This window comes from Phyllobates terribilis, unplaced genomic scaffold (assembly GCF_046119375.1).
Source record: "Phyllobates terribilis strain yellow unplaced genomic scaffold, ASM4611937v1 Scaffold_11__3_contigs__length_659146591, whole genome shotgun sequence".
NCBI classification, from domain to species: domain Eukaryota; kingdom Metazoa; phylum Chordata; class Amphibia; order Anura; family Dendrobatidae; genus Phyllobates; species Phyllobates terribilis.
In genome coordinates, this window is record NW_027362771.1 from 158,808,464 (window position 1) to 158,828,024 (window position 19,561).

The 19,561-nt window shown below is 40.6% G+C and overlaps 1 protein-coding gene across 8 annotated transcripts in view; it reads right to left on the reverse strand.

Annotated features, from left to right (window-relative positions):
- Positions 1-19,561, reverse strand: part of GRIP1 (glutamate receptor interacting protein 1) — a 647,688-nt gene that overhangs the window by 36,162 nt on the left and 591,965 nt on the right. For all 8 annotated transcript variants that reach the window (XM_073651743.1, XM_073651737.1, XM_073651736.1 and 5 more), the window contains 7 exons: positions 19,344-19,489; positions 18,740-18,820; positions 15,898-15,967; positions 13,210-13,355; positions 12,129-12,273; positions 11,390-11,529; positions 7,774-7,959 (listed from right to left, as the gene is read on the reverse strand). In XM_073651743.1, coding sequence (XP_073507844.1) covers positions 7,774-7,959; positions 11,390-11,529; positions 12,129-12,273; positions 13,210-13,355; positions 15,898-15,967; positions 18,740-18,820; positions 19,344-19,489 — 914 coding nt within the window. The remainder of the gene's footprint in view (positions 1-7,773; positions 7,960-11,389; positions 11,530-12,128; positions 12,274-13,209; positions 13,356-15,897; positions 15,968-18,739; positions 18,821-19,343; positions 19,490-19,561) is intronic.

Genomic DNA, 19,561 nt, shown 5'->3' on the forward strand with positions numbered 1-19,561 from the left:
CCCAATTCTGATAATATCCCCTTCCTATTATACGTGGCCCCCATCCTGGTATGCATGGCACCCCTCCATCCTGATATGCATGGCACCCCTCCATCCTGGTATGCATGGTACCCCTCATCCTTATCCTGGTATGCATGGCACCCCTCATCCCTATCCTGGTATGCATGGCACCCCTCATCCCCATCCTGGTATGCATGGCACCCCTCATCCCCATCCTGGTATGCATGGCACCCCTCATCCCTATCCTGGTATGTGTGGCCCCCTCATCCATATCCTGGTATGTGTGGCCCCCTCATCCATATCCTGGTATGCATGGTCCCCTCATCATTACCCTAGTATAAATGGTCCCCCTAAGCCCCATCACGCTGCACGTAAAAAAGGAAACACTCCTACTCACCTTTCTTCTCTCTCCTCCAGCGCTGTGTCCAGTCTGCCCACACTGACCTCGCCATGTGAGCTGCGCATGGCGTCACTGCCATGCGCGGCTCACAAGGAGAGATCAGCTGCCGGAAGTCACTGCTCCCCAAGCTGGGACTGTGTGCACGGGGAGCAGTGACTTCATGCTTCTTAATAGCCGGCACACAGTGTAGCCGCAGCGCGGCTCCTGCTGCTGCCGGGCAATCGCGAGTGCCCGCTATTAAAGGGCATGAATATTCACGCCCTCTTCACTTCCATGGGTGTGGAGAGGGGTGAATATTCATGCCCTTTAATAGCGGGCACACACGATCGCCCGGCAGCAGCAGGAGCCGTGCTGCGGAGACACTGTATGCCACTATTAAGGAGCATGAATATTCAGTGCTCCCCACGCCCATGGGTGTGGGGAGCAGTGAATATTCATTTTCTTTAGCAGCGGGGATAGTGTAGGCTGCAGCAGGCGGCTGCTGCCTCCTGTGCCCTGCTTCTCCACTGCTACCGCTCCCCCTACACCCCACACAGAATATATATATATACCCCCCAACATTCGGACTATAAGACGCACCCCCCATTTTCCTCCAAAATTTTGGAGGAAAAAAGTGCATCTTATATTCCGAAAAATACGGTAACTCCTGACATCCCAGCAAGCACTCTCCAGCTCACTGATTTCTATACAGCAGATTAGCTGCTCACCTCCCTTCCATTTTCTGAAGAGATGCTGTTAGAAATCTTGCAAAATCTGCTAATCACATTATTCAAATGCCTTGGTATCTCTGTGTTTAAATACAGTAATAACAGTGTGAACTCCAGAAAAAAACCCACTGATGGCTGAATGTGTTACAGCAGAACTTGTGCTGAGCTTCATAGATTTACTAATGCTACAGTTTTACTACTCACCAAAACTGTCACTCAGCGCCTGCCCTTCTCCAGAAACCAGGAAGTAAGCAAATTGGAGACTACATTACTCTGAGCTGCTCAAGAGACAACTAGAGAATACCCCTTTAAGTCCTACTGGCACTTCAAGAGAATACACTTACACATTAACTATGGTTTTAATTTATATTTCATAAATCAATAGTACTCATGAAAAATAAGCAACTATATAATATATATTATCAGAGAAATTAGCTTCTTTTTCCTCCTGAATTGATTTCTCAATCTCAATTAAAGGGTAAAGTGGTAAAATCTGTATGTACTGAAGTAGGAGATGACCGTGGGTGCTCAAATATCTATGGAAAGGGGAGGGGGAGAATGAGGGTGGAGATAGAGGCAGACACAGACATTTTGCTGAAACTTCACATTAAACAATAGTTCCACTTTAAGGGCACAGTCAGACAACCTTGCTACTCCCATCACAATCCTCGGACTGGCTGTCGGCTCTCCTGACCTGAGCGTGACAGCTGCATAGAAATACATGCTGTCACACTGAAGAGAGGATTGCGATGCTATCGCCGCGCAAGCAATGACTGCGCCCTAAAGTTAATTCACTGAATACAGATTTTCACTCATAAATTGAGAGTGAATAATCAGTTCATGAGAAAGAAGCAGATTTCTCTGACAAGATATATTATAAAGTGACTTATTTTCTACTATTGATTTATGAACTAAAAATTAAACAGACGGTAAGGCTATGTGCCCACGATGCAGAAATGCTCTGGATTTTTTCCTGGGCGTTTCTGCATCTCCCTGGCAGAAAAAACGCATGCGGATTGTACATGCAGATTGTACATGCGTTTTTCCTGCCAGGGACATGCGGATATGAAGCGTTCTTCACATGCATTTCTGCATGCGGGTTGTCAAGCGCTTTCCAAGCGATTTTAGCGTCACTTGGAAAGTGCTTGACAACTTGGTCACATTATATAAATCCATGCAAACGGCATGGATTTATATAGTGTGACCGAAAGAATGGTAAAAAATAAAAAAAAAAATCTATACTTACCTTCTGATGGCCCCCAGTGTCTTGCTTCCCTCCGTTCTCCCTTGCCGGCAGCGGTACACTGAAGGACCTGCCGACGTCAGCGTCGCGTGACCCGTCACATGACTATGACGTCAGCGCAGGTCCTTCAGTCCATCGCGAACTGCCGGCATGCGAGGAGGAGTGCATCGGGGGCCGCCAGAAGGTAAGTATATATTTATTTTTTATTTTATTCTTTTTTTTTTTTTTACAGGTTCTATGGTACCCGGGTCCGGAGGAGAGTCTCCTGTCCTCTAGACCTGGGTACCATCCGCACATTGGAACGCATGGATTGCGCATCTACATATACAGTGATGCGTAATCCATGCGTTCTAATGCAAGTCAATGGTGGCGAAGACGCAGCACTTCCGCAAAATAATTGGTAGTGCTGCGTATTTTTCCGCAATGATAATCCGCAGCGGAAATTTCCGCAGCATGTGCACAGCACATGCGGATTATCATTGGGGAACATGGCAGGCCTTCTACCAAGCGTTTAAGCGTTTCTGCAGCTGCGGAAACGATTAAAAAACGCATCGTGGGCACACAGCCTTACTCTTTAAAGTCAGTCCTGTTAGCTCATGTTGAGAGATCGAGAGCAGTCAATCTACTCCCATATACTTATACAAACGTCTTCAGCACAACCCTGGTCCAGTTTCCCTGACTGTAAAAAACACAGTACTTTATAGCAAATACTAATTACCAAAGGTCTTTTAATTCTCCACATTTTGGTAAAAATAGGATCTTCAGTAACAGTAGAAGTGGATAATTAGAAGCTTGTTAGGCCACTGTAGGAGCAGTGGAATAAGAATTTCCATAGACATCCACAGACTCATTTGCGACCAGGACCCTTGGATTTTTATCAAGTCCTGAGTGACTAAGGCCTTATTTAGTAGATGTCCATGTATCACGTACGTGTTCTATATGTGATTTTCATGGGTCTGTTCACATGCAAAAAAATGTCTGTGTGTCCATGCAAACATAGCGGAGACATGTCTGTTTTTACCAGTATCATGGATAAAAATTACCAATACAAGTCTATGGGTCCATGAAAATCACTGACAACAAATGGATGCCATGAGTGTAAAGTCCATGTGCTGACTGTGATTAATATTGTAATGGATAGGAGAAACTTTCTCATTTACTTATTAGTTTATCCATACGTGAAAAACACTGATGGCACACTGACCAAACACTGGGGTCAGCTGTACCATTTTTTTTGCATATGTGAAACACTGATATCTGAATGAGGCCTAAAGCCTTCTTTGTACCCAGGCTGCACAATATCACATTAAGATTTTACATATACATACTCATCCGGATGAGCTGGGGTTCGTTGTTGGACATCATCTTTATGGATTATCTGTGGACAGGTGAGGATTACTTTGTTTTTTTTATTTTTATTTGGATCTTAATAAATGAGTAAAAGTGGGTCGGGCAGTGTTTTGTTCAAATAAAGGACTTTGCTCTGTGTGTGTTTTTTTACTTAAAATTACGGGGTTAGTAATGGGTGTCTTATACACGCCTCTCCATTACTATCTCCTAGGCTTGATGTCAGTGGACATAAAACAGCTACCATCAACCCCAACACCATTACCCCACTTGCCAACGCACCAGGGCAATTTGGAAGAGCTGAGGCTAAGTGCTAGAATTGGCACATCTAATGGATGTGTCATTTCTGGGGCGGCTTAGGGCTGATGTTAGTCTGGGAGGGGGTCAATATCTAAGGCCCTTTCCCAGCCTATTAATATCAGCCCACAGCTGTCTGTTTAGCCTTTGCTGGGTATTATAAATAGGGGGGCCCCAATTTCTTTTTTGGGGTCTTCCATTTTTTATAACTAGTAAAGGCTACGCAGACAGCTGGGAGCTGTTATTAATAAGCTGGCAAGATTTAGTGTATTCAGTGAACCCAAATCTTAATGACATTGGCTGTATGTTTGGGGTCGTTGTCCTGCTGCAGAATAAATTTGTAGCCAATCTGATGGTATTGCATGATGGTTAAGTATCTGCCTGTATTTCACAGCATTGAAGACAACAGTCATCTTGACCCTAGTCTGTTTTTTGAAATGCAGCTCCAAACTTGCAACCATGTTGCCTATAGTCACTCATCATTGTACCTCTCTCCATCCCCTCAGCAAACAAAGTGCCTTCTGTTCCAGCCAAATATTTCACATTTTGACTCATTAGTGCAGAGCACTTGCTGCCATTTATTTGAACAACAGTTCCTATGTTTTCGTGCATAGTTGAGTCACTTGGCCTTATTTACATAAAAAAGGTCTGAGTTTTGGCAGTAATTCTTTCTTGAAGACCCCCTTCTGGCAGGACTTCTTTGAACAGTAGATGAGTGTAGGTGGATCCCATTGGTTGCTGCCAGTTTTGAGCGGATGTAAATGCTGAGCATCTTCTGATTTTGAACAGACGTAAGCATGATGTGTATTTCATCCGCTGCACTAAGTTTCTTTGGCCAACCACTGCGTCTACAGTCCACAACATTGCTCATGTCTTGGGTGTCTTCAGTGCTGAGAACTACAGACAGATGCTGATTCATCTTTCAATAGCATCAAGGAGGAGTCTGATTCCCTTAAATTTATTCTGCAGCAGTACAACGACTCCAAACATACAGCCATTGTCAATAAGAACTATCTTTAGTGTCAAGAAGATCAAGGAGTCTTGAAAGTAATATGATCCCTGCATAGCCCTGATCTCAACATCATCATGTTAGTCTGGGATTACATGAAGAGACAAAAAGATATGCAACTATATCCACAGAATATCTGCTTTCAGTTCTCCAATATGTAAGGAACAACCTTCCTGACGAGTTCCTTCAAAAATTGTGTGCAAGTGTATACTACCTGAAAAATTGTTGCTTTGATGATGTTTTGAATGTTTATCACACAAAATATTGATTTGATTCATATTTCTAGTTTGGCTTTTTTCATTCACTTTGCATTTTGTTAAAAAGAATCTGTCACCAGGTTTTTGCTGCCTCATCTAAGAGCAGCATAATGTAGGAAAAGAGACCCTGAATCCAATGATGTATCACTTAGTTTACTGGTGCAGAAGTTTTGACACAGAGTTTTTAAATGTAGAATGCAGCAGAGCTGAGAAAGCTAACCCTGCCCATGCCAGGCTCTGTATTGACATTGCCTATTGACAGTGAGCTGCTTATTACAGGAGGGGAGGAGGAGTTGCACCAGTGCTTGTGAGCCAGCTAGTCACAACAATAATAATGTCCTCATGGTAAAACTGTCACTTTAAGTAAACAACAGCACACAGCTTGATAAGTAACACATTGCTGAATGATGTTTTAACCGGTTATCTCATGTTGCCTCGGATTACATAGAAAACACCTGCTGACATATTCCCTTTAATTTGTAAAAATAAACTATTAACACTTCTATTCTTGAAAGCACTCTTACTTTGCAACAGTTTTTTCACACCTGCTTAAAACTTTTGCACAGTGCTGTATGAACTCAATCCCTTCAAACTGTAAAGATCATACAAGATATACACTACCATTCAAAATTTCATTATTTTTGAAAGAAAATCACATTTTTTTTCAATGAAGCTAATATTAAATAAATCAGAAATACACTCTATACATTGTTAATGTGGTAAATGACTATTCTAGCTGCAAACGTCTTGTTTTTATTGCAATATCTACATAGGTGTATAGAGGCCCATTTCCAACAACCACCACTCCAGTGTTTTAATGGTACATTTTGTTTGCTAACTGTGTAAGAAGGCTAATGGATGTTTAGAAAACCCTAGTAAACCCTTGCACAAGTATGTTAGACCAGCTGAAAACAGTTTGGCTGATTTGAGAAGCTATAAAATTGACCTTCCTTTCAGCTAGTTGAGAATCTGGAGCATTACATTTGTTTGTTCTATGAAACTCTCAAAATGACCAGAAAAAGAGAACTTTCATGTGAAACTTGACAGTCTATTCTTGTTCTTAGAAATGAAGGCTATTCCATGCGAGAGATTGCCAAGAAACTGAAGATTTCCTACAATGGTGTGTACTACTCCCATCAGAGGAGAGAACAAACAGGCTCTAACCAGAGCAGAAACAGAAGTGGGAGGCCCCGCGGCACAACTGAGCAACAAGACAAGTACATTAGAGTCTCTAGTTTGAGAAATCGACGCCTCACAGCTCCTCAACTGGCAGCTTCATTAAATAGTACACGCAAAACGCCAGTGTCAACGTCTACAGAGAAGAGGCGACTCCGGGATGCTGGTCTTCAGGGCAAAGTGGCAAAGAAAAAGCCATAACTGAGACTGGCTAATAAAAGGAAAAGATTAATATGGGCAAAAGAACACAGACATTGGACAGAGGAAGATTGGAAAAAAGTTTTATGGACAGACGAATCAAAGTTTGAGGTGTTTGGATCACACAGAAGAACATTTGTGAGATGCAGAACAACTGAAAAAATGCTGGAAGAGTGCCTGACGCCATCTGTCAAGCATGGTGGAGGTAATGTGATGGTGTGGGGTTGCTTTGGTGCTGGTAAAGTGGGAGATTTGTACAAGGTAAATGAGATTTTGAATAAGGAAGGCTATCACTCCATTTTGCAACGCCATGCCATACCCTGTGGACAGTGCTTGATTGGAGCCAATTTCATCCTACAACAGGACAATGACCCAAAGCACACCTCCAAATTATACATGAACTATTTAGGGAAGAAGCAGGCAGCTGGTATTCTATCTGTAATGGAGTGGCCAGAAAAGTCACCAGAACTCAACCCCATTGAGCTGTTGTGGGAGCAGCTTGACCGTATGGTACACAAAAAGTGCCCATCAAGCCAATCCAACTTGTGTGAGGGGCTTCAGGAAGCATGGGATGAAAGTTCTCAAGATTACCTCAACAAATTAACAGCTAGAATGCCAAAGGCCTACAATGCTATAATTGCTGTAAAGGGAGCATTCTTTGACGAAAGCAAAGTTTGAAGGAGAAAGTTATTCTTTCTAATAAAAATCATTATTTCTAACCTTGTCAATGTCTGGACTGTATTTTCTAATCATTTTTCAACTCATTTGATAAATAAAAGTATGAGTTTTCATGGAAAACACAAAATTGTCTGGGTGACCCTGAACTTTTGAACGGTATTGTACATAAGTTTATAAAAATCACACATCTCAAAAATTACATTAATTTACTTTTAATAAGAAGAAATATAAGAGTCAGTAGAGGATTGCCTACACTAGCTACTCACTAAGGAGTAACATTTGTTTATATATTCTTATGGTCATAAAGACTTCCAAATGTTGCAAATATGCCACTTGTGAACATACCCTTACTGATACCCAGTTTACACAGTCTTGTAACAATGGAAAATATCAGATTACGGTGAAGCCACAAGAATATTCCACTACATTTGTAGATTACCCAAGTAACACAGATTTTTTACCTTGACTTCCGTAAGCGGTGTCCACAGCAGAGCCATCCCAAGACTCAACTGCACTGTCTACACTTGGCACAGTGGTGGAATAAATATCTGAAAGGTTGCTGGACTTCTGTGTAACAGGGGTGTCATCTTCAGCATCACAAAGCTCACTGATTCTTCCAGATGATGTAAATGCCTTAGGACTAGTATCTGAAAGTAATAGAAAAGGATTTTTTTGCATAAACTTAATGCATCAGAGCATTCTACGTAATAAGAAAGTACTATTTGGATGTAGCAAGCAAGTAGATGGCAATAATAAAAGCAGAAGCTTAGGTTTAATGTGGTGATCCTGCCCTGCGTCTCTGATATGGTGTTGACAAATGCTTGCCAGGTACTGTGCATCTGTCCTATTTATTAGAAAAGGACGCACGCAAGTGGTCATCAAGTCCAGATCAGCGGCAACTCTCACCTTCTGATGGAAACAGCTGTAGACCGGGGGTAGGCAATTAATTTTCCCAAGGGGCCGCATGAGAGACCGTGACTGTTGTGGTGGGTTGAACCATAGGCTAAAATTAATTCTGCTAAATATTAATATTAACAAAATAATTAGAATTTCATGTTAACTGTATCACTTAATATTGAGCAGGATTAAGTATGCTGACATCCCCCTATATACCGTAAGAATCCACACACATACAGTATGAGCCCCCATATAACCCGTGTATATATAGTAAAGACTAAAAGTTTGGACACACCTTCTCATTTAAAGATTTTTCTGTAATTTCATGACCATGAAAATTGTACATTCATGCTGAAGGCATCAAAACTATGAATTAACACATGTGGAATTATATACTTAACAAAAAAGTGTGAAACAACTGAAAATATGTCTTATATTCTAGGTTCTTCAAAGTAGCCACCTTTTGCTTTGATGACTGCTTTGCACACTCTTGGCATTCTCTTGATGCGCTTCAAGAGGTAGTCACCGGAAATGGTCTTCCAACAATCTTGAAGGAGTTCCCAGAGACGCTTAGCACTTGTTGGCCCTTTTGCCTTCACTCTGTTGTCCAGCTCACCCCAAACCATCTCGATTGGATTCAGGTCTGGTGACTGCGGAGGCCAGGTCATCTGGTGTAGCACCCCATCACTCTCCTTCTTGGTCAAATAGCCCTTACACAGCCTGGAGGTGTGTTTGGGGTCATTGTCTTTTTGAAAAATAATTGATGGTCCAACTAAACGCAAACCAGATGGAATAGCATGCCGCTGCAAGATGCTGCGGTAGCCATGCTGGTTCAGTATGCCTTCAATTTTGAATAAATCCCCAACAGTGTCACCAGCAAAGCACCCCCACACCATCACACCTCCTCCTCCATGCTTCACGGTGGGAAACAGGCATGTAGAGTCCATCGTTCACCTTTTCTGCGTCGCACAAGGACACGGTGGTTGGAACCAAAGATCTCAAATTTGAACTCATCAGACCAAAGCACAGATTTCCACTGGTCTAATGTCCATTCCTTGTGTTCTTTAGCCCAAACAAGTCTCTTCTGTTTCTTGCCTGTCCTTAGCAGTGGTTTCCTAGCAGCTATTTTACCATGAAGGCCTGCTGCACAAAGTCTCCTCTTAACAGTTGTTGAAGAGATGTGTCTGCTGCTAGAACTCTGCGTGGCATTGACCTGGTCTCTAATCTGAGCTGCTGTTAACCTGCGATTTCTGAGGCTGGTGACTCGGATAAACTTCTCCTCAGAAGCAGAGGTGACTCTTGGTCTTCCTTTCCTGGGGCAGTCCTCATGTGAGCCAGTTTCTTTGTAGCGCTTGATGGTTTTTGCAACTGCCCTTGGGGACACATTCAAAGTTTGCCCAATTTTTCGGACTGACTGACCTTCCTTTCTTAAAGTAATGATGGCCACTCGTTTTTCTTTACTTAACTGCTTTTTTCTTGCCATAATATAAATTCTAACAGTTTATTCAGTAGGACTATCAGCTGTGTATCCACCAGACTTCTGCACAACACAACTGATGGTCTCAACCCCATTTATAAGGCAAGAAATCCCACTTATTAAACCTGACAGGGCACACCTGTCAGGTTTAATAAGTTTCCGGTGACCATTTCCGGTGACTACCTCATGAAGCTCATCAAGAAAATGCCAAGAGTGTGCAAAGCAGTCATCAAAGCAAAAGGTGGCTACTTTGAAGAACCTAGAATATAAGACATATTTTCAGTTGTTTCACACTTTTTTGTTAAGTATATAATTCCACATGTGTTAATTCATAGTTTTGATGCCTTCAGTGTGAATGTACAATTTTCATAGTCATGAAAATACAAAACAAATCTTTAAATGAGAAGGTGTATCCAAACTTTTGGTCTGTACTGTATATATGAGAAAAAAAAAACACATACTCACCTCACTCCTGTTCCCCGGCACCCTACTCCTGTCTCCAGTGTAACGACTCTCCGTACAGCTGATATGATGAAGTGACATAATCGCGCCAGTTATTTCACACGCTGATTGATGGAAGGAGTTGGCGGCTCCGTCCTCCGCTAATGTATTCACCGCTGTATGCATCTCGAGGATGCGGATAGCAGTGACAGCGGTGGACAGATGGTGGGCGAGGGCATGGAGAGGGCTGTTGGCCACTGTTTCAGTCCTTTGGCTGTCTCGGACCGCGGGCAGGACTAAAACAGCCAGGAGGTTGGATGTGGCCCGCAAGCTGCAGTTTGCCCATCTCTGCTGTTGACTGGTAGGATTTGCAGATTAAAGGGAAGCTGTCATTAGAAAATTACCTACTGTTATTAGGTTTTTGTGTTATTTTTTTTTTTACATTTTTTTGTTTTTTATTTTTTATGTCAGAATCTGTAGAAAAATATCATGCAATTTTTACACTGGCCACTGGGGCTTTATTAGATTATTTCAGGAAACAATACATGTACACAGCCACAATGGTCTGACCTTGACCCTATATTTTGTATTGAAAAGTGAGTTGTGCCTGTGAAAAGGTCATTATAAAGGGAGGAGGAGCAGGGTCAGCTGTGACATCGCCTATTGTGATTGGTGGATCCTGTGTTATCAGCTGTGAATAGAGGTTTTAACCTCACATTGTACTCCAGCCTCTGAAAACTCTTCCTGAAACGACAGGAAGTATTAGTCTTGAAAAGCCCCAGTGGCCAATGTGAAAATTGCAAGATTACTAATTACTTATTTTTTAAATAAAGATAATAATAAGAAAAAAAATTGTAAATTGCCAAAATTATTTTAAAAATACATGTTACAGAAATATCGGATTTAAACAATAGATCATTTTTAATGACATTGTCCTTTTAAATGGAGATTGGAATGCCGCTGACTAATTCACATGCTGTTACAGGCCACGATTTTTGTGCAAAATACACCCACAATCTGCTTCAATAAGTGACATTGCTGTTTTAATGGCAATGAGACTTTGTTTAGTAAGTGTTTGTTTTTTTGCACATATTTTGGAATGGAAAATGTAAATTTTACATGCCAAAACTCACGCAAAAAACTGTATATGAACATACCCTAAAGGATCATGGTTTTACTCATGTAACTGCGTGCTGGACGTCTCTTTTTGATCCACATTACAATTTAGGCTGTTGCACGCATTCCCCAGTGATCTGGCTTACCATCTGTTTGCTTCTTGATTTTTAAAGTGACGGTTTCTCCTGCCATCTGCAGTAAATGAATAGCTTCACTCAAAGGTTTTCCTTTCAGACTGTTACAATTTATGGCTAGAATTCGATCCCCTATGTGGATTGCACCCGTTCTATAAAAAGAAAAACAGAAAATTAATTAGTGAAGTAGAAAAGCAAGTTGTTGTTTTTTTTTACTTTCATCTAAAATAGAAATGCGCTTGCAAATTATTTTTATTCTAAGTCAGGCTTTTTGTTCTTGAAGTAAAATCTTCACGTTAATAACTTTGGAGCGGGGAATGACTCATCATCACATTTATCAATTCATCACCTTAAATAAGCTATTGTTCAAATGCAAAGTGTTTTCTATTATGTCCAACGTTTGCTCGCTGCCTGTAATATTATAATTGTGGCTCTCCAAAATTATTAGCAGCAGGTGAGCACATAACAAGCTCTTAATATCTGCTCTCTACGAGCCTTACAACAAAGAGCTCCATTGAAGCAATAGATCAAAGACGCAGGTCCTGGCGATGTAAAGAACAGGAAGACCTGCACGAAAGGATATGATGAGCTCCATAAATAATAGGAAAGTAAACAGGATTTTATGTTAATCTGATCCCAAACTCTGCAGATCATCATAACAGAGTGGTAATAAAGATTTGTCCAAAGTGGCACATAAATGAAATAAATGACATCCTGTCCAGACAGACAACCAGATAGACAGATATATTACCTTTCCGCTAGTCCACCTTTAGTAAGGCTTGAAATGATAATTGGATCAAAAGGTTCTTCAGTGCCTGAAATTGTAATTCCCAGGGGCCCTCCGTACCTCTTCAGCTCTACTGTGTAAATTATGGCTCCGCTGCTCTCCTGTTCGTCTAGAAGTGTGAAAATCGTGTCTCAGTTTCACTGCTGAGATAATTTGTAATTAACTGCCGACACTTAGGAGATTAACTGCATTGCATCTTTATTAGTCAATATGCCTTCCTTGTACATTGCGGCCAGATATTTCAGTTTACTGGGGCGATACATATTTTCTCTACTCGAGGATCTGGCAATCACTTACATACCCTGCTGGTCATTAAATCTCAGAATTTTCATGCTTACTGCCTTAATGTATTTCTAGGGAAAAAATGTTTGCATCTCTAGACGTCCCCAATGACCCATAAGGCCAAGGTCACTCATCGTTTAGTTTTGTATAGTGCATGAAGAACTATTTTTACCATCAAATATAACAGAATCCGCAACACAGGTTCGGAGCGGACCCTCCGACACAGAGGTGAACATAGTCTTATAGTGGCAAAATCTGACATTCTTGCCAAAAAAGAAGATACAAGCCCTATCTATTATGCTGAATAATATTTGCACATATTTAAAATTAAGCAAACTGCAGCCTTCTGTGTGACATCTGGGATAGGATCCATAGAATCATAGAATGGTAGAGTTGGAAGGGACCTCCTGGGTCATCTGGTGCAACCCCCTGCTCAAAGCAGGATTCACTAAATCATCTCAGACAGATGTCTGTCCAGCCTCGGTTTGAAGACGTCCATTGAAGGGGAACTCACCACCTCTCGTGGCAGCCTGTTCCACTCATTAATCACCCTAACTGTCAAAAAGTTTTTTCTAATATCTAATCTGTGTCTCCTCCCATTTAGTTTCATCCCATTGCTTCTAGTCTTTCCTCTCCAAAATTAATAGAAAGAACAGTCTGTTCTGAACTGGAATTATAGATATTGTATATCTTCTTTAATTTTCAGCAAGAAAACACTAGAAAAATAAAAACGTCATTAAGAGACGTTGATCTGCTCACCCACCTGAGTTATCTTCATCTTTGCGTATCTTCAGCTTAACAAGCTCTTCACATTGCTGTAGTATTTGTACTGCGTCTTCCATTGAGCAATTCTCCAGCCGGATGTTGTCTATGGCAAGAAGTTTATCGCCCAATTCCAGAGTGCCAGTGCTGTTTTTATGAAGTCAGAGCTATTAGTGTACTCCTAACTTGCATTTCTCTCTTTAACTATGTATACATCATATTAAGTCACATATACATTGGTGGAGCTTGATGAATTTTATTTTAGCCTTAAGTATAGGAAACATGCTGCATAAACTGTTCACTTTTTTCCCCACAAGCAGAGGCACATTTGCCCAAAAATGGCATTTGCTAATTTCAAATTTGTGAAAAAGGGTCAGGAAATTTTGCATGTACTACTGGTGGGCCCTTGGCACCCCAGTCTGACACCCTGCATACAGTGTGTGTGTGTGTGTATATATATATATATATATATATATATATATATATATATATATATATATATCTCACACTGAAGGCATCAAAACTATGAATTAACACATGTGGAATTATATACTTAACAAAAAAGTGTGAAACAACTGAAAATATGTCTTATATTCTAGGTTCTTCAAAGTAGCCACCTTTTGCTTTGATGACTACTTTGCACACTCTTGGCATTTTCTTGATGAGCTTCAAGAGGTAGTCACCGGAAATGGTCTTCAAACAATCTTGAAGGAGTTCCCAGAGACGCTTAGCACTTGTTGGCCCTTTTGCCTTCACTCTGCGGTCCAGCTCACCCCAAACCATCTCGATTGGGTTCAGGTCTGGTGACTGTGGAGGCCAGGTCATCTGGCGTAGCACCCCATCACTCTCCTTCTTGGTCAAATAGCCCTTACACAGCCTGGAGGTGTGTTTGGGGTCATTGTCCTGTTGAAAAATAAATGATGGTCCAACTAAACGCAAACCGGATGGAATAGCATGCCGCTGCAAGATGCTGTGGTAGCCATGCTGGTTCAGTATGCCTTCAATTTTTTATAAATCCTCAACAGTGTCACCAGCAAAGCACCCTCACACCATCACACCTCCTCCTCCATGCTTCATGGTGGGAACCAGGCATGTAGAGTCCATCCGACCACCTTTTCTGCGTCGCACAAAGACACGGAGGTTGGAACCAAAGATCTCAAATTTGGACTCATCAGACCAAAGCACAGATTTCCACTGGTCTAATGTCCATTCCTTGTGTTCTTTAGCCCAAACAAGTCTCTTCTGCTTGTTGCCTGTCCTTAGCAGTGGTTTCCTAGCAGCTATTTTACCATGAAGGCCTGCTGCACAAAGTCTCCTCTTAACAGTTGTTGTAGAGATGTGTCTGCTGCTAGAACTCTGTGTGGCATTGACCTGGTCTCTAATCTGAGCTGCTGTTAACCTGCGATTTCGGAGGCTGGTGACTCGGATAAACTTATCCTCAGAAGCAGAGGTGACTCTTGGTCTTCCTTTCTTGGGGCGGTCCTCATGTGAGCCAGTTTCTTTGTAGCGCTTGATGGTTTTTGCAACTGCACTTGGGGAGACATTCAAAGTTTGCCCAATTTTTCAGACTGACTGACCTTCATTTTTTAAAGTAATGATGGCCACTCGATTTTCTTTACTTAGCTGCTTTTTTCTTGCCATAATACAAATTCTAACAGTCTATTCAGTAGGACTATCAGCTGTGTATCCACCAGACTTCTGCACAACACAACTGATGGTCCCAACCCCATTTATAAGGCAAGAAATCCCACTTATTAAACCTGACAGGGCACACCTGTGAAGTGAAAACCATTTCTGGTGACTACCTCTTGAAGCTCATCAAGAGAATGCCAAGAGTGTGCAAAGCAGTCATCAAAGCAAAAGGTGGCTACTTTGAAGAACCTAGAATATAAGACATATTTTCAGTTGTTTCACACTTTTTTGTTAAGTATATAATTCCACATGTGTTAATTCATAGTTTTGATGCCTTCAGTGTGAATGTACAATTTTCAAAGTCATGAAAATACAGAAAAATCTTTAAATGAGAAGGTATGTCCAAACTTTTGGTCTGTACTGTATATACATACATTCATACACAGACATATTATCTATATATACACACACACACATATATGTATACACACACATATATATAATATATATATATATATATATATATATATATATATATATATACACATACATATATATATATATATATACACATACATACACTGTATACATAGGTATTCCTTAACGCTTCTAGAATGCTGTTGCATATTTTGTGTTTGTTTGCCCAAGGGTTGTGTCTGAAAAAGTAGCTCAACCCCATTCTCTTGAACAGAACGAAAGTGCAAACACCAGACACTACCCATAGAGAAGAGTGGGGATGCTTTTTAGGGGAAAAATAAAGACTTATTTTTCTAAAATCAAAGAAATTTATGGCTTAAAGGAGAAGAAAAATATCTACATCAGTTGCTCAGGCCATTTTCTTAGATTAGTAGAATTGTGAACATCCCATACATTTTTTTATGTCCATTTAGTTTTCCTCTAAATCTGTTATTAACACATTTTTAATCAGTAATGTCTACAATGTAACCACTTTGGTCCCTGAGAACAACTATCAGGATCACAGTGTATATTGCACTCTACTACTGGAAAAAAAAGCTTTAGAAACCTTTAAGTGTTGACTCTGTAGGATGACACTCACCGGTGAGCGACACTGCCTTTCTTTATATCTGAAATAACCAAATGATCGCCAGTTTTCCTGCTGGACGGAGCTGCAGGATACAGCAAAACACAAAGTATTGATTAATAATAAAAACAATCCCAATTCCAACTATAGATTTGGCTTTTTTTAAAGATCTATTACTAGCACTTTAGGAAGCAAGGTATACGCTGTGTGTCCTAAAGTGGAGATAGGTGGCCGACAGTTTTTTGAAGTGAAAGGGGAAAATAGTACCTGGAAATTTTAAAGAAATGAAAGCTTTTATAGACAACTCCTCCAGTTTTTCTTTGCATTATATATTGCAGGGGTCTCAAACATATGGCCTGGGGGGATAGTATGTGAATATGGAGAGGAGGATTTTTTTTTTAACCCCTACCGTACATTCGTTGTACATGTACGGTGCGTTAATGGCGCCAGCTCACAAGCAGAGCTTGCACCATCATCAGTGGGTGTCATCTACATATCATAGCTTTGATCAGTATTAGCACCAATCGTGGCCGTTTAACCCCTTAGATAATACTATCAATAGTGACGAGTATTTAGATGGTTATTGGAGGAAGGGGGCTCACTCTTTAAGCCTCTTAAATCATCAGGTCAGCTAGCTACGGTGGCCTGTGAGGCGAGAAGCAGGGTTTATCAGGAGAAGTAGCAGGGTAAGGCCAGGTGCAGACGAGTGTATGAAAAATTGTATATGTTTCATCCAGAAAACTTAGATGATTTTCATTTTTAATTTTCATCTGTGTGCCATCCGTGTGTCCGCTTTTAAAACAGTATCACTGAAAATGTCATCTTCAATTTTTTTTCTATTTGTGGCCCGTTTGCTTAGCAGAGTTTGAGACCCCTGGTATATTGTATACAGTGGTCATGGTATGTGGATGCTCATAATGAGGTCTTTGAGATTGTACATGGAAGAGACAACAACCCCTTTCATGATAGTAGTTATTATAACCATGCCTAAAACAAAAGTATTAAAGTCATGGAGTCTAGCTAATGGCATATACTGGGTATATAATCACGTATGGTAGGCATTGTGGAGCACCAGGGAATACTAGTCTCAGTATTTCTTGTCGGTAACATGACTAGTGAAGAAAAGAGGTAAAAATAACGTATATAATGTATATTAATCATTAGAACCCAGCATACACTGAGATAAAATGTAGGCTTCTGCTAAAAACACTTTTCTCTATATGTTGAAAAACATGAAATTGGTGCAGAAAATAGGCTGCAAACAGAAGCAAATGTTGTGATAGGAGCCTCAGATAGCATATGTGAGTCTCCAAAAACACAGAATACATCTGCGCTTGTCTGCCAAATGAAGAATCTGTTCGTCAAAATGACAGCCTCTATTTGTACCAACAAGCTGTTGTGCTACATGTCCCCTCGCAGTGTGGGCCCAGTGACTTTAATGGCTTGTTAGCCATGCCAGCTTCCTGCGATGCCCACTGGGAAATAACCCGATAGCTCTCAACCTGACATTATCTGCCTTCCGTTAAGTGAAAAGGAGACAGCAGTAACTTAACTTAAACCTCTCCAACCTATATCTATTTCCTGCAGCTGACCCCATCTCTATCCATAATTCATTAGTTCCTTATTATACACATACTGTGCTTTTAGCTATGCATTGGTAAGTAGCTTCCATTGTCTTTTATTCAGCAGTTTGATCATTTCAATCAATGCCATTACTGTCCCATATAACATTTGTCTCCATCTAATCTATGCAATGTGTCACAAGGCCCCGGGGGGATGTTCTACTTCGGTGCAGGATACTTAAACATCTATATTAATATATTAACATTTCCACTAGGTATAAAACAGCATTGACCCTTTTTATACTGGACTATAACAGTGATGGCCAAAGTGACAATTGCAGAATCTGTGCCTCCAGAGACATATTTAGGAGATCTCTTGTAGATTATCAGGAAGTATTCATGCAATATGGTGGAATAATATACACGAGAAAAGGCTCTTGAATATTATGTCACTTATGTCCGACGTTCTAGTGTATTGTAGATAGAATTTTACAGGTAATTGTTATAGCACACCTGCCTTTTCAAATGACCTTTTAGAATAAAAGGAATAACAGAATAACACGATTTCTGACCACTACATAGCTTGTATACTGCATTTTCACCAGTTTCCTCCTCTGTAGGCTTTCTCACTAATTTTCAGTTCTCTCTGAGCTAGTGGATGGGACTAGCTGCTATGATGTCTCCTATACACAGTCCACAGAAATGTGAATGTGACTCCAGCACTGAAGTGAAATAAATTTCCTGTAAGCTGACGTACGATCTGCCCAAGTCTGCCTGGTCTCTCACTGTGTCAAGTACTCCTTCCCGTTCCCTCTCCATAGACTTCAGTGTGCTGTGTAACCTAAATTCCTACTGTTTTGGCATCCCACCTTGCTTCTATCAATATAGATTTGAGCTGTGGCCTTTTAAGTGTGAATGATGAGTTCTGAGGGTAGTGAGGGAGAGGAAGAAGAGGCTTATAAGTGAAGAAAAAAGTAGCTTTCTCTGAGAAGATATATTACAAAGGTTTTTTAAAAATACTTGCCTGTACTATTGATTTATGTAAAGTTTTATAAAATGACAGTAACCACTTAACATAAACGATGGAGTTTGGAATATGAGGCACATAGTTTGTGACTGACTGATTTCTAGCTATGGAGTTAAAGCTAGGATTCATAAGCTTGAGATCATATTGAAAATAACTTATCAGCCTGCAATGATAATCAATTGCTGTGGTCTAGACAGATTATTATGTTGTACATAGAGATTGATTGGAAAGGTTACAATGTGAACCTATTATCAATATATTTACTTACAGCTAATGGTGATGCCAAGTTCCACATTGTGTTTCTTTGGTAGTTTAACATGGAATGTCCCACTGCTGGGTATCACAGACTCTAAGGCAGAGGAAAAAACAAAATAAACTGTCAATGAGCATATTTCATGGGACATTGAACTTAGTTTGGAGAACTCTCTACTCCTAACGGTGAAAACATCTGTAGATGTATATATTCCATCACCATATAAGAAAAAGCACCCTGGCCTGTAAAGATGAAATGTCACCTTTTTTGGTTCTATGACTTATGGGTTACGTGAAAGCTTCCTCAGAAAGGACACCCAAGATTGCCGGTCTTCATTAGCTCTAATACACCCATAAATAATACATATGTTTGCTATGTCCACCTATACTAAACTAAAACTGATCAGGCCAAAAGCACCATGAAGGTTATAAAGTGTACAGAACGATCAACTAATCGAGACCTAACTTCATAGCAATAAGACGCCTTAACACTTGCTTATCCTATGGCCTAGAATACGTCTAGGCTACATACCCTGCTTATAGAGCACTTATATAGTTTACCACAGTCCCATAGGATGTATTCAAATCTCATTACACATATTAATTGTTAAGCAACTAACCTGCAACATCAAATTCTATTTCCAGGGTGACTTTCCCAGCAATAGTTGCATCTCTTAGCAGTTGATTGGCCTCTTCGAAGGTGCTGTCCTCCGTCTGAACCCCATTTATCGCCATCACTCGATCTCCTACCTGTACAACTCCACATCTATGAGGGCATATATATTTTTTATTAATAAATTATAAGAATATTAACAGGGGACTTACACAATAGAGAATA